Genomic DNA, 13,185 nt, shown 5'->3' on the forward strand with positions numbered 1-13,185 from the left:
GAATACATACCTAATACACAATACATAAGATGTAACAGTTAATAATACAACTGTGTTGCAGATTATCAATAAACTTTATTTGAATCAGTCATAATAACTTGTATCCTTCATAGTGACATTTTCTCTTTATTTGCAGTTTGGTTCATATTTTTCACATTCTCTGCTGTTCGGCTCTTCATTTGTTCTCCGGCTGTATGGCAACTGTGGATCAGAAATAATTAGGTCAGAACCAAATGCAAAAGTTAGAAAATCATGTTACAATTTTTATCATTGTTGAAAAATTTCCATTTATCTTTTAGCTTGCACTAAACATTTATAGTTATAATTTTACAGGCACTTTTTCATTAGATTTCTGTACAGCTGAACTTATCCAACAATAGCAGTTGGACCATTTTACTTTTTTGCAACACAAAGGATCTTTTATTCCTTTATGTTCTATATTAGGTGTATCACAGAACATCTAATTATGTACCCTTGGTTTTTAGGTGATGGATCAGTATGGACACACTACAACAAATGCAAATGTCAGGTCAATGATGCAAAAGATGTGTCCACTGCTAAATAGCAAAATCTAAACAAACAGATTTAAAACAAATCCAATTTAATTTGAGTTAAAATATGTCTGATCTGCCTTGTTATTTGGCCCCCACTCCTGTAAAACAAAAGGCATAATGGAACAAAAAACGTCCACTAATGTGGAAATAATTAAATCTTCGGACAATGTGTAAACACAAGGTGGCACTAGTTAAGGGTCTAGTGGCATTTATCTAATGTCTGATGGTACCTGGCAGAGCATATATTGTGGTTCATTAAACTACCAGCAGTGAGTATAACAAGCCGTGAGTCAGCAGTAGCCTGATATTAAGGATGTAGATTTAATCCACAAACAGCATGCCATAAGCACATGATTTTAAGACCTTTGAGCTTGCCATGTTTGCTGAATCACCGTAAGTGTTGGAGCATTGCTGATTAAAATGCAGTGGTGGGTCTTCCAGCTATTTTTCATGTCACTATTGCATTGGTTTGTTTTGGGCTGCTTTAGATAGCAGCTTATCATAATAAAAAGCATGGACACATCTGTTTCTAAATGAGAGTGTTGATTGCTTTTGACTAATGTATTTGTCTTCTGACAGCATCTACCCTTGTGTGACATCTATAGTGAGACAGTTCAGCCATTTCCATGAGAGTTTCTTTGTGGGCTTGTATAGCATAATGAACCCCAGTACTTACCTTACAATAAAGAATGGCCATTTTGCAGTAAAGAAGCTCCTCCACCATTTTTTGGCTACTCCCCACCCTTGCAACCATCTTGTTTGTCCTTACCTCGGACATCGAGCTTGCACTCCACTTCATCCTGACCCAGGTCGTTGACGGCCACGCAGGAGTATTTGCCTGTATCAAAAGAGCTCGGCTTGCGGATGTTGAGCGTCAGCACTCCTTGGTTGTTCTGCATCAAAAACTTGGGATCCTCACCAATGATCATTCTGTTCTTCTTCCATACGATCTTAGGCTAAGAGGTAGAGAAGTTCATTTAACTTAAGGATTCAGTGAATGCAAAGATGCAGTGATTTGGCTTTTGGTTTGTAGCGACTTTATTTACATTACAACCACAAACATCAATGGTTTTATTGGGACTTTATTCCACTGACCAGTTGTTAGCAATTGTGAGGGGAGAAGAAAATGGAACATGATTTTGAAACTCTTCAGACAAATTCAAAATCTGCAAAATGTGGTGTGTGTTTGAATTTAGTTCCGAGTCCATACTTTGCACCCTTTGACTGCAGTACAGTTGCAGGTCTTTTAGGGTATGTCAGCTTTACACATCTAGAGCCTCACATGTTTGCCCATTTGTTTTTGCAGTATTGCTCAAGCTCAGTCAGACAGGATCAATAGCATCTGTGAACCTCAATTTTTAGGCATATTTATATGCCATATCAAATCCTTTGATTTAAACCCTGTGCCTTCTCAGGAAAGGTATCCACACAGCATGATACTGTCACCACCATGTTTCATCAGTGAGAAGCTGTTTGTCTACTGTTTTCCTCTAACAGACCTCTGAGGTCTGCTCAGAACAGTTGTATCCATACTGAGATTGAATCGCAGTAATTAGTCAGTCAGTCAGTCAGTCATTTTCTACCACTTATTCCATAGTGGGTCACGGGGGAGCTGGTGTCTATCTCCAGCAGTCTATGGGCGAGAGGCAGGGTACACCCTGGACAGGTCGCCAGTCCATCACAGGGCAACACACATACAACCATACACACACTCATTCATACACCTAAGGGCAATTTAGAGTGACCAATTAACCTAACAGGCATGTTTTTGGACTGTGGGAGGAAGCCGGAGTACCCGGTGAGAACCCACACATGCACGGGGAGAACATGCAAACTCCATGCAGAAAGACCCCAGGCTGGGAATCGAACCCAGGACCTTCTTGCTGCAAGGCAACAGTTGTAATTAATCACTAATAATTTATTAGAGTCATCTAATGATTATTTAGATGACATTTGGTTTCACTGGAATCATGGGTATTGGAGAAAAAGGAGCATTTTTACCACTTCACAATTATAGACTATGTTGGTCAGTCATAAAATAAAACACTGACGTTTGCGGTTGTAATGCGACAAAGTGTGGAAAAGAATATTTTCACAAAGGCACAGCATCACAGCTTCATTAGACTATTTTAACAGGCTAGTTTACCCTGGGAAAGCCTCTCACTGAACAGCTGATTGCAGTGCTGTACCCAGCTACAACAGATCTGTCCACAAGGGGCTGAGTAAATTTGGGTGCACAGGCCATGTCTTTCTCCTTGAAGGCAGCTGGTTTGTTCTCCAGGCCTGAGGTAAAAAAAATAGGTCACAAAGAACTTTATTTATGCTGTTCATCAATTAGAAAACCACATTTTACTGATCAGAAACACTAGAAGTTTAAACAAACAGTTTAAACACGTGATCTGCCCAGACTGATGCTGTGTAATGCACATAAACACACAGTCACACCTGTCTTAGCAATGACGGCCGTGTTCTTGCTCATCCGCGGCTCCTCGCTCAGGCCGCAGAGGTTCTCACTGTAGACTCGGAACATATACTCATTACCCATGATCAGATCGGAGACTGTGCAGTTTGTCCGTCTGTTATGCTCGTAAACAGTGAACCATTCCTAGTGGGGGAAAAATGTAATATGTTAACAAAATAATTAAAAAGTTCAAAATTTGGATTATTAGTTCAATTTTAATTTTTAAAATTAAGTTAGTTTTATTTTATTTTATACCTTAGTCTTCATGTCAGCTTTCTGGATGGTGTATCCAGTAATCTCACAGTTGCCGTCATCTTTTGGGGGCTCCCACTCCAGTGCAGCATTGAACCCCCAGACGTCTGTCACCCTCACATTCACTGGAGGCCCAGGCTTCTCTGTTTGGATTAAACATATTTTAATGGTGCTTAAGCTACTTTTACCACTTTCTGGAGAATATTGCCATGAAGAATAACTTTATATGCTTATTTTTTCTGGATTTTACCATCAGAATGATGTCAACTTTACCAACAATCCTGATGTTGATGGTGGCTCTGTCCTCCATGTTCTCAATCTTCAGAACCAGGTCGTATGTTCCAGTGTGCTCTCTTTCTGCCGAGCGTATGAAGAAGATGCTGTCTACATTCGTGTTACGAACGTTCACCATCTTGGGATCAACTGGCTGGCCATCCTTGAACCAGGTTGCCACAGGATGGGGCTTACCCTGTGATCAGTTTAAGAAAATGAGCTAATCCTTTTTAAATTACATCATGGCACCTCCACAGCTAGAGGCTAGTCTGGTGAAAATGGGTAAAAAGCCTTAAGATAAATTAATCTTGGATTGCAGGAGCAAATTCTCTAAATATGTTTTCCCTGTGGGGAAAAGGAACCTAAATTGAATAATATTATTTTCTTATTAATGTCGCCTGCTCACACAATTAGTTTGAACAATTTCTAAGTTGTTCAGAGTGGGTAGGAACGTTTTAAACAACTCTTCAAAATGGGAAAAACAAGAAAACATGCCATTTAAGTCAAGCAAATGCACCTAAAAATGCTCATATTTACAGTCAGAGAACAATTGAAAATTTTCAAAGCAAGTAGAACCATGCAGTTCAATCTGCAACCACACAAAGTGAGCACAAATGAAAGGAAGCTAACAAAAGAAATACAGGGAAGAGTAGCCCTGAGGGGTCACCAAGTCTCCATAACAACCATTTATATTAAGCCTCTTGTGCACCTCTTCACCAGGAGTGCCAGTAATGGATCTTGTCCTAATTCTAACCTGAAATGGGATGGTCAGGTTGATCTTTTCTCCGACTTTTCGGATGTATTTTGTTCTCAGCTCACGAGGCAGGCGTATCTTTGGATGTTCTAAGGCAGAAACAGACATCCAGTTAAAACACAATACAACTCATTAATTTATTTGGTAATTTTGTACAAGTAGGCTTCTAAATATTCATTAACGTTAAGATGTCTACAATTATTCATCACAGGAATTCATCTGAACGGATTTATTTGATATATTGATGAAGTGAATATACAACATACATCTTTAGTGATCTGAAACAACAGCAAGTGGGCACCTAGATTTGAATTTATTGAATGTATTGATTTTTCTCATCTATACACAGTCAAAATTGTACATGCAAACTAAAATATAAATACGTACGTTGTCATTTATATTTAAATGATTGTTTTTTTGCACACTGAACTTTAACTGCATGTACTCAGTAGCTTTCAACAACTTTTGAAATAACTGTGGCTTGATTTTTGAGCACTCTTCTAGCAGAATTGGTAGTTTATTTAAATTAGTTGGTTTCACAACACCTACCCCAATTTTTCATTGTGTTTTTGAGGTTATTGTCCTTTAGGAACACCCTACTGTGTTCAAGTTGTAACCACGTAGCTATTGATTTGAGGTGAAGTTGAAGAATTGGGAGGTGTTGCTCCATCTTCATCATTCCATCTGCTTTCTGGAAAGCATCAGCACCAGAGGCAGTAAAACAGACCCTCAGTATGATGCCAACACCCTTATGTTTGACACTCGGTGTTCTTAGTTTTGAAAGTCTTAATGTGACTATTTCCAACACACTTCTTGTTATTGGGGTGAACATCTTGATCTTTGTCTCAGCTCACCATCAAACGTCTCTCCATTGGACTTGTCCATATTGACAGCTGATATTTCATTTGAGCTTGAAGGTATCAATTGTGGAACAGGGTCTTTTTTCTTGTTCGGCATCTCCTCAGTCTTGGTCATGTAAAACAGTATTCTCTTTGGATAGTGACAGTGGTGTTGATACAGTTTTCAGTTTATGCCTTGGTGGTTTCTGAGTTGTTCCTAAACATCTGCACAATTTTTCTTCCATCAAAGGTGAGAATTTCGGTCAAATGGTTTAAACTTGGACCAGCTGGGTGATCCAACTGGATAATGATACCAAATATATCAGAACAGCTTTTAAAATGGATAATGTTGAGCTTTTGAAATGGCCAAACCCCCATCCATTTAAAAATTATGCTTAAAAGTTTAGTCTGTGGCTGAAAACAGTTGGAAGCTTGGTGATTGTCAGAAAAAAGTACATGGTTGAGGTGTAGTCTGCCACATGTCATTGGATCAAATATTAGTGGAGATGTATACTTTTGACTTCGTATGGTTGAGAGAAAATCCACAATTAACTTGACATTCATGATGAGTGCATGATGAGTACCAGAACGGTGGTGCTATGCCTTACAATATTGTGAAATAAAACCCCTGACATGTTTAGTGAGTTTTGTTAAGTCCTTGCTACTTGTTTGCATCTAAAACCGTTTAACTCACCAACAATCTCGCGGATGGTAACGGGCTGTGACAGTGTAGCGGGCGGGCTGCGACCGGCAATGTTTACTGCCACCACCCTGAAATTGATCTTTTCTCCCACGGGGAGGCCACGCACCACAAATCCCTGCTTCTCACACAGATCCGTGTTTCCAGCTACCCACTCAGTGTCTAACAACAGCAACAAAAACCAGCACATAGTAAATGACAGTGAGAGGTATTTTTATCTTTTTGAGTTTGCCTTTGTTGTCAGCACTACCACTACCATCGTTGTGGCCATAACGCAGTGTAGGACTATCATACCTCCTTCTTTGCAATACTCAATAAGGTAGCCATCCAGACCACCAGCTCCGATCTTCTCCGGGGCAAGCCACCTCAAGGTGCATGTGCTGTCTGTCACATCGTGGACCATCAGACGTGTTGGCTCGCTGGTTGGGGCTGATGGTGACAAAACAAGACACTCGAGAGAATCAGTGACTGGCATGACTAAAAGAAGGGTGAGACTCACAGGGAGCGACAAGTAGAGGCTGAGAAAGTGAACACAGTTGTGAAACTTACCGATGGGCATGAAGGGTTTGGAGTTCAGACTTGGCTGAGACAAGCCGATGCTGTTGACAGCAAACACCCTCATTTCATACAAGACTCCTTCAATCATCCTTTTAGCCTCGTATGTAGTTGATTCGTATACGTCAAAGTTGAGCTTTGTCCACCTCGAGGAGCCTTTCTTCTTTCTTTCCATGAGATAACCTGTTGGAGTCGAAACCCGGATTTTTAGATATGTCTCTTTAGTGTCCCACACTACAGAGTTTACTGTAAATAAACACTAGTGACAAAATATGCTGGTTACCTTTGACTGGTACACCACCGTCAAATTTAGGAGGCTCCCAAACAATGGTGGCACAGTCCTCACCTACCCCGGTGCATTTGACATTCTCAGGGGGGTCGGGCACATCTGAAACAACATACAGGTTAGTTTTCCCATAACCAAACGACTGATTGCAAAACGCAGTAGCTGGTACTGGTAACACCAGTATGTGCTTCATGACAAAATGTTCACTTACCCACAATTTTTATAAACAGCACGGCCTTGTCCTCTCCTACCGGGTTGGTGACACAGATGGTGTAGTTGCCCTCATCAGTTCTCTCTGCACCCTCAATGACAAAGCAACTGAGGTCTTTCCGGGACTCCACCTTTACCCGCCCTTCAGTGGCTGTGATTGCCTAAAATACAGGAAATCATGGAAGCTATCGTAAGTGTTTATGACTTCAGGTCACCAGGTATAAGGTCCAAATCACCTAAATGAAATGGTTTATAGATAAAATAACTTGGAAATGTACATTTTTCCCCGTTCATACACAAGAAAGGTTTGCATCAGGACCCACTGGGGGTTGCAAATTAGCAAGTGTATGGTCATGATGTTACTTTTAAAATGAAAGTAAACAACAAAACTTATGTATCTAAAATTATAAACTGTGCCATAAATCTTACAATAGATTGAAAAAGTACTTAGAAATAGACTAAAACAGTATAACGGTGTCACGGTTCTGTCACGGTTTACTTGATAATTGGACCCCAGAATGCAGATGAGCAGGCAGCGTGATGGTAAGTGAAAAAAAAGAGGTTTAATTACAAAAACTCACTCACAGCAGGAGGCAGGAACAAAACAAACAAGACAGGCATGGCAAAAAACAAGACTTGGTTTGAAAACAAGACATGAGCATGAGAATGAAAGATGTTTCCACGATGACTAACTGAACAGGTGTGTATAAATGGAGCATGGTACAGGTGGAGCAAGGAGACAGTTTAACTTGGACAGGTGAACCGAATAAACTTAATTGACAGAGAACACAACGTGACAGGAGCAAAACATGGCTTGAACAGAACGCAAATCCAAGGAAACAAACAGAAATATAACTAGAAAAACATGAAACAAAAGCATAAACAGGAAAATAACAAAAGAACGAGTCAAAACCTTAACTGTGAAAAACATAAGAAAAAACCCGAAACCAAAAACCAAACAACCCTACATCATGACAAATGGTGGTTATTTGTGTTGTAATTACACCCCATTTAATTGCCTCGCTGTTATGGCTTGTATATGAAAAGCATTAATTGGGATCACATGTCAGTGTTTATTTGGTGTTGGATGCTGAAAAGGTCAGGAATTACTGCTTTACTGTTCAGTGACTCCTTACCTCCTCTCCTTTGGACCAAACCACAGTGGGTGCAGGCTCTCCTGTGATCTCCACGTCCAGGCGAAGCTTGTTGCCTGCCACCACAATGATGGTGTTCTGAGAGACCATGTTTCCTGTGGTGTCCAGGTGGATCTTTGGTGGATCTGTTTATTTAAAAAAACATAAGAAGAGGGACTTAGTGAAAAAGTAACTCAACACTGGAAATAAGATTGTGTTTTGTTTCAGTGAAGTTAAGACTCCTACCTTGTCTTGGTACGTAGTCAATCTTAATTTCTGGATTGAGAGAGGAAAAGGAGTTGGAATGCACTCAGTTTGTTGTATGATATGCATACTTGGCAGCTTTGAAAACATTTCCATCCTTCTCACCCAAAAAGTTGAGTTTGGCAGAAAGTGACAGAGCGTGTCCATCAGGAACAAATGTGTAGTCTCCTGCATCCTCTGGCTTCACATCGTCAATAACCAGCCGGTGAAACCTGACACAAGGATTACACAACTCAAAGTTGGACAAAACAGCAAAAATGTGTCAGGCTGTGACCTAAAAAAATCCCATCATACTTTGTACACATGCCGTTATTCTCACCTTCCAATGTGAGTCATTTTAATACGATCACTTGGCAACACCTCCACTCCATCTTTCAACCACTTCCCTGTGACTTTTTCATCGGACACTTCACACTTGAACACGGCCTGGTCTGTTGCTCTGACTGTCAGGTCAGCAATGTCCTGCAGCACCTCAAGCTCCTTTTCTGAATAGGCAACAGAAAAACTCATAAGAAAACAATCAGATTGAAAACAGACCCATGTAGTTGGTGGGAGATTATGTAAATTCAGTTTCCCGTTTAGTATCTCTTTGTTTAGTTATGGTTAGGTATTCTCTTTTGCACTTTTCTAGTTTATTAGTCTTATTTTCTCTGTGTTGGTTTCCTTTATAGTTGTAGTCCCTTCTAGCACGGTTCCTTATGTTTAGTTTCTATAGTTCTACGTCTCCCTCCTGTTAGTTCAGCTTTATTTATTGTTTACATTTTGTTTGTATTAATTCTAGTCCTCATGTTATCTGCTTCTTCTCTAGTTAATTCAGTCAGTGTGGCTTTCGGTTTGTTTACCTTTGTAATCAGGGTCTCTTTATGGGTTCTTTGTTTATTCTGAGGTTGTTGTTTTTCTGTTCCCTCCAGTTTCTCTGTTTCCTTTAGTTCATGGTTATTCTAGTTTTCTTATGCTTCATTTGGTTATTTATCTTTGTCTATAGGTTTTGTTTAGTTCTGTGTCTCTTTATTTTTAATTAGTCCCTTCGCCATGTTTTAGTCTATGTATTAGTTCCACCTGTTCCTCCAGCCTCCCTGCCTCCTTGTCACACCTGTTCTTAGTTCCTTTGATTATCTGCCTTTGTCTCCCTCGGTATATTAGTTGGTCATGTTCTTAGTTTCCTCGCTAGTTCCTTTCGTTACACTTCCGTTGCACTCTGTTCACGACCCCATTCACTACCCTCATCTAAGTGCTATGCTTACCATGTACCTGCAGAGTCAATTGATGTACGTTTTGGATTCGTCTACATTTTGTACCTACAGTCTTTTTGCTTCGTTTTCTGAAAACAAACAAGTTGAAGACTTATTCAACATGCTGCCGCCAAGCTCTTGTCTGCGCTTTGGTCCATCTCTAACCCAGAATGTGACACTGTAGAGGTTTCATACTCAATGTTACAACCCCAAACTTCAATATGTTTTATTTTGTTTTGTTTGTATGATGTGATGAAATGAACCAATACAAAGTAGCACATAACTGTGAAGTGCAAGGAAATTATAAAAATCTGAAAAGTGTGGCTTGCATTTGCATTCAATCTCCCTTTAATCTGATGTCCCTAACTAAAAATCCAGTGCAACAAGTTAACCACCTTTCTCTGTATTACAGATGCATGTCTGTTAGTGAATCTCTCTACCAGCATTGCACATTTTAACACTTTTTTCTTCATTCATCTTCTAATGAGCTTTGAACAGTTTCAAGGACTGTGCTGAAGAAAATAATCCCCACAGCATGATGCTGCCACCACCTCCACCACAAATAGAGATATCCATGTAGACCAAAAGATTACATTCTGGTCTGATCTGATGCACTACCTTTTGTTAGTTTATGCCTTAAAATCTTAATAAAAAGTGTCAGGTGCTGCATATGCATGAAACGAGGAGCCTTTAGGTCCAGCATATTTACATTCATGTTTAATAAATTAGAACATGTTCTGATGAGTCTCCTTGGTCAGGTTAAAATTATTAAACACATTTTTCATCAAGCCCACATTTCTGTTTTAATTTTTTTGATTGGTATAATGTAATATTCTGATATTAAAAGTCATATGTTCATTAGCTGTAAGCAGAAAATCATCATAATTAACTGAAATAAAGTCTTGAAAACACTAGTCTGTGTGCAATTAATTTATGTAATGGGTTTCACTTAGTGAAATTGGTTACTGAAATAAATAATGTTCTAATTTATTGAATACAATTGTATATACGAGTAACAATCATTTAAATGTATATTTATTTATTTATGCTGTACCTTCCACCTCCAGCTCTCCTTTGGTGTGTCCGCCATTTGTCCAGGCATGGTACATTCCAGCATCATCCAGCGTGGCCTCCTGGATGGTAAGCGTGTGCTTTTTTCCGTCCTTCTTGAAGCGATACTTTGAGGAATCCTTTTCTTTGGAAATCTCTTGATCCTCATAGGACCTTTCAGTTCATAAGACATAAATGTGAAGATGATGGAAGACGATGATCTTATAAACCTGATCATCATGAAACCCTTTGGTTCTAGATGTTAATCAGATATTAATTGGGAGGTCAGTTGAAAAGTTTTTCAGTGGATTTGCATGGTGTTAAAGATTTGGCTGAAAAACAGTGACGTTTACTGACCACATGACGTGAGCACCCTCCTCAGACACCTCAATCTCAAACTCCACTCTTTCTCCAACAACCACGTGATAGTCATCCATCAGTTTTGTGATGGTGATGGGGGGCTCTAAATATAACATTAGGGGACAGCTGTTACTAAGATCATATTCATGGTATTTCTTTGGTGTGATTTCAGGTTGGTAATGAAAACAAATGGGTAAACAAAATGGGATCATGCACCTTTGACGTAAACCTCTGTGGAACACTTGTCTTCGCCAACCACACACTCGTACGCAGCATCATCAGCCAGGTTGCACTTATTGATCGTGAGTGTTCGGACATTACCGTTGGTCTCCATGACGTACCTGGTGAGTAGATAGACAAGGTGTCAGTCTGTGGTGTAAAAAGACTGCTTCAAATCATAATTAAAATGAGTGCATGGCAAATGTATTCATTCAATTTGTCAGATTTCAACCACAAACTTCAAGATATCTGCCAGACCAACACAAAGTGGTGCATAATTCCGATGGGGAAGGAAAATTATACATGGTTTTCACAATTTGCACAAACAGAAATTTGAAAAGTGTGGAGTGCATTTGTATTCAGCCCCATTAAATCCGATACTCCTAAAAAATCCAGTGAAACCATTTGCTTTCAGAAGTAACCAGATTAGTAAATAGATTAAACCTGAACACAATTTAAAAAACCTAGAAGGACATGGCAGCCCACCTCATCAGATTTAGTAACTGTGGAGGAGCTGCAGAGATCTACAGCTCAGGTGGAATAATCTGTTGACAGGATAAGTAGTAGTTGTACACTCTACAAATTTAACTTTCATGGAAGAGAAGCAAGAAGAAAGCTATTGTTTAAGAAGGCTATAAGAAGGGCCCTTTTCCGCAAACTGTGTAGAAGACCCAGCAAATGTCTAAAAAAATGACTTTTTGCAGACAAATGCAATGTGGAAAACTAACAGTGAACTTCACCCAGAAAACACCATTCCCACTGTAAGACATGATGGTGGTAGCATCATGCTGGGGGGATGCTTTTCTTCAGCAGGGACAAAGACGCTGGTCAGAGTTGATGGGAAGATGAATGGAGCTAAATACAGGGCAATCCTGGAGAAAAACCTTTTAGAGGCTGTAGAAGACTTGAGACTGGGTGGAGGTTTAAATCCCAGCAGGACAACAACCCTAAACTCACAGCCAGAACTACAATAGAGTGCTCTAGATCGAGCATACTGATGTGTTAGGTGTGCAAAGTAAAAGTCTACAGGTCCTTCTCAAAATATTAGCATATTGTGATAAAGTTCATTATTTTCCATAATGTCATGATGACAATTTAACATTCCTATATTTTAGATTCATTGCACACTAACTGAAATATTTCAGGTCTTGTCTTAATACGGATGATTTTGGCATACAGCTCATGAAAACCCAAAATTCCTATCTCACAAAATTAGCATATTTCATCCGACCAATAAAAGAAAAGTGTTTTTAATACAAAAAACGTCAACCTTCAAATAATCATGTACAGTTATGCACTCAATACTTGGTCGGGAATCCTTTTGCAGAAATGACTGCTTCAATGCGGCGTGGCATGGAGGCAATCAGCCTGTGGCACTGCTGAGGTCTTATGGAGGCCCAGGATGCTTCGATAGCGGCCTTTAGCTCATCCAGAGTGTTGGGTCTTGAGTCTCTCAAAGTTCTCTTCACAATATCCCACAGATTCTCTATGGGGTTCAGGTCAGGAGAGTTGGCGGGCCAATTGAGCACAGTGATACCATGGTCAGTAAACCATTTACCAGTGGTTTTGGCACTGTGAGCAGGTGCCAGGTCGTGCTGAAAAATGAAATCTTCATCTCCATAAAGCTTTTCAGCAGATGGAAGCATGAAGTGCTCCAAAATCTCCTGATAGCTAGCTGCATTGACCCTGCCCTTGATAAAACACAGTGGACCAACACCAGCAGCTGACATGGCACCCCAGACCATCACTGACTGTGGGTACTTGACACTGGACTTCTGGCATTTTGGCATTTCCTTTTCCCCAGTCTTCCTCCAGACTCTGGCACCTTGATTTCTGAATGACATGCAGAATTTGCTTTCATCTGAAAAAAGTACTTTGGACCACTGAGCAACAGTCCAGTGCTGCTTCTCTGTAGCCCAGGTCAGGCGCTTCTGCCGCTGTTTCTGGTTCAAAAGTGGCTTGACCTGGGGAATGCGGCACCTGTAGCCCATTTCCTGCACACGCCTGTGCACGGTGGCTCTGGATGTTTCTACTCCAGACTCA

General features: G+C 40.1%; 1 protein-coding gene across 4 annotated transcripts in view; it reads right to left on the minus strand.

Moving 5' to 3' along the window:
• Positions 1–55: 55 nt before the first annotated feature.
• The window catches only part of mybpc2b (myosin binding protein Cb), a 33,299-nt gene continuing 20,169 nt past the window's right edge, over positions 56–13,185 (minus strand). For all 4 annotated transcript variants that reach the window (XM_047376947.1, XM_047376949.1, XM_047376948.1 and 1 more), the window contains 19 exons: positions 11,140–11,264; positions 10,921–11,026; positions 10,568–10,737; positions 8,601–8,766; positions 8,387–8,493; positions 8,264–8,293; positions 8,021–8,163; positions 6,886–7,045; positions 6,672–6,776; positions 6,383–6,571; positions 6,128–6,262; positions 5,828–5,995; positions 4,295–4,383; positions 3,541–3,736; positions 3,271–3,410; positions 3,000–3,159; positions 2,701–2,837; positions 1,324–1,510; positions 56–201 (listed from right to left, as the gene is read on the minus strand). In XM_047376947.1, coding sequence (XP_047232903.1) covers positions 176–201; positions 1,324–1,510; positions 2,701–2,837; positions 3,000–3,159; positions 3,271–3,410; positions 3,541–3,736; positions 4,295–4,383; positions 5,828–5,995; positions 6,128–6,262; positions 6,383–6,571; positions 6,672–6,776; positions 6,886–7,045; positions 8,021–8,163; positions 8,264–8,293; positions 8,387–8,493; positions 8,601–8,766; positions 10,568–10,737; positions 10,921–11,026; positions 11,140–11,264 — 2,539 coding nt within the window. In that variant the 3' untranslated portion in view covers positions 56–175. The remainder of the gene's footprint in view (positions 202–1,323; positions 1,511–2,700; positions 2,838–2,999; positions 3,160–3,270; positions 3,411–3,540; positions 3,737–4,294; positions 4,384–5,827; positions 5,996–6,127; positions 6,263–6,382; positions 6,572–6,671; positions 6,777–6,885; positions 7,046–8,020; positions 8,164–8,263; positions 8,294–8,386; positions 8,494–8,600; positions 8,767–10,567; positions 10,738–10,920; positions 11,027–11,139; positions 11,265–13,185) is intronic.

The sequence above is a fragment of the Girardinichthys multiradiatus genome, chromosome 10 (genome assembly GCF_021462225.1).
Source record: "Girardinichthys multiradiatus isolate DD_20200921_A chromosome 10, DD_fGirMul_XY1, whole genome shotgun sequence".
In the NCBI taxonomy this organism is placed as follows: Eukaryota; Metazoa; Chordata; class Actinopteri; order Cyprinodontiformes; family Goodeidae; genus Girardinichthys; species Girardinichthys multiradiatus.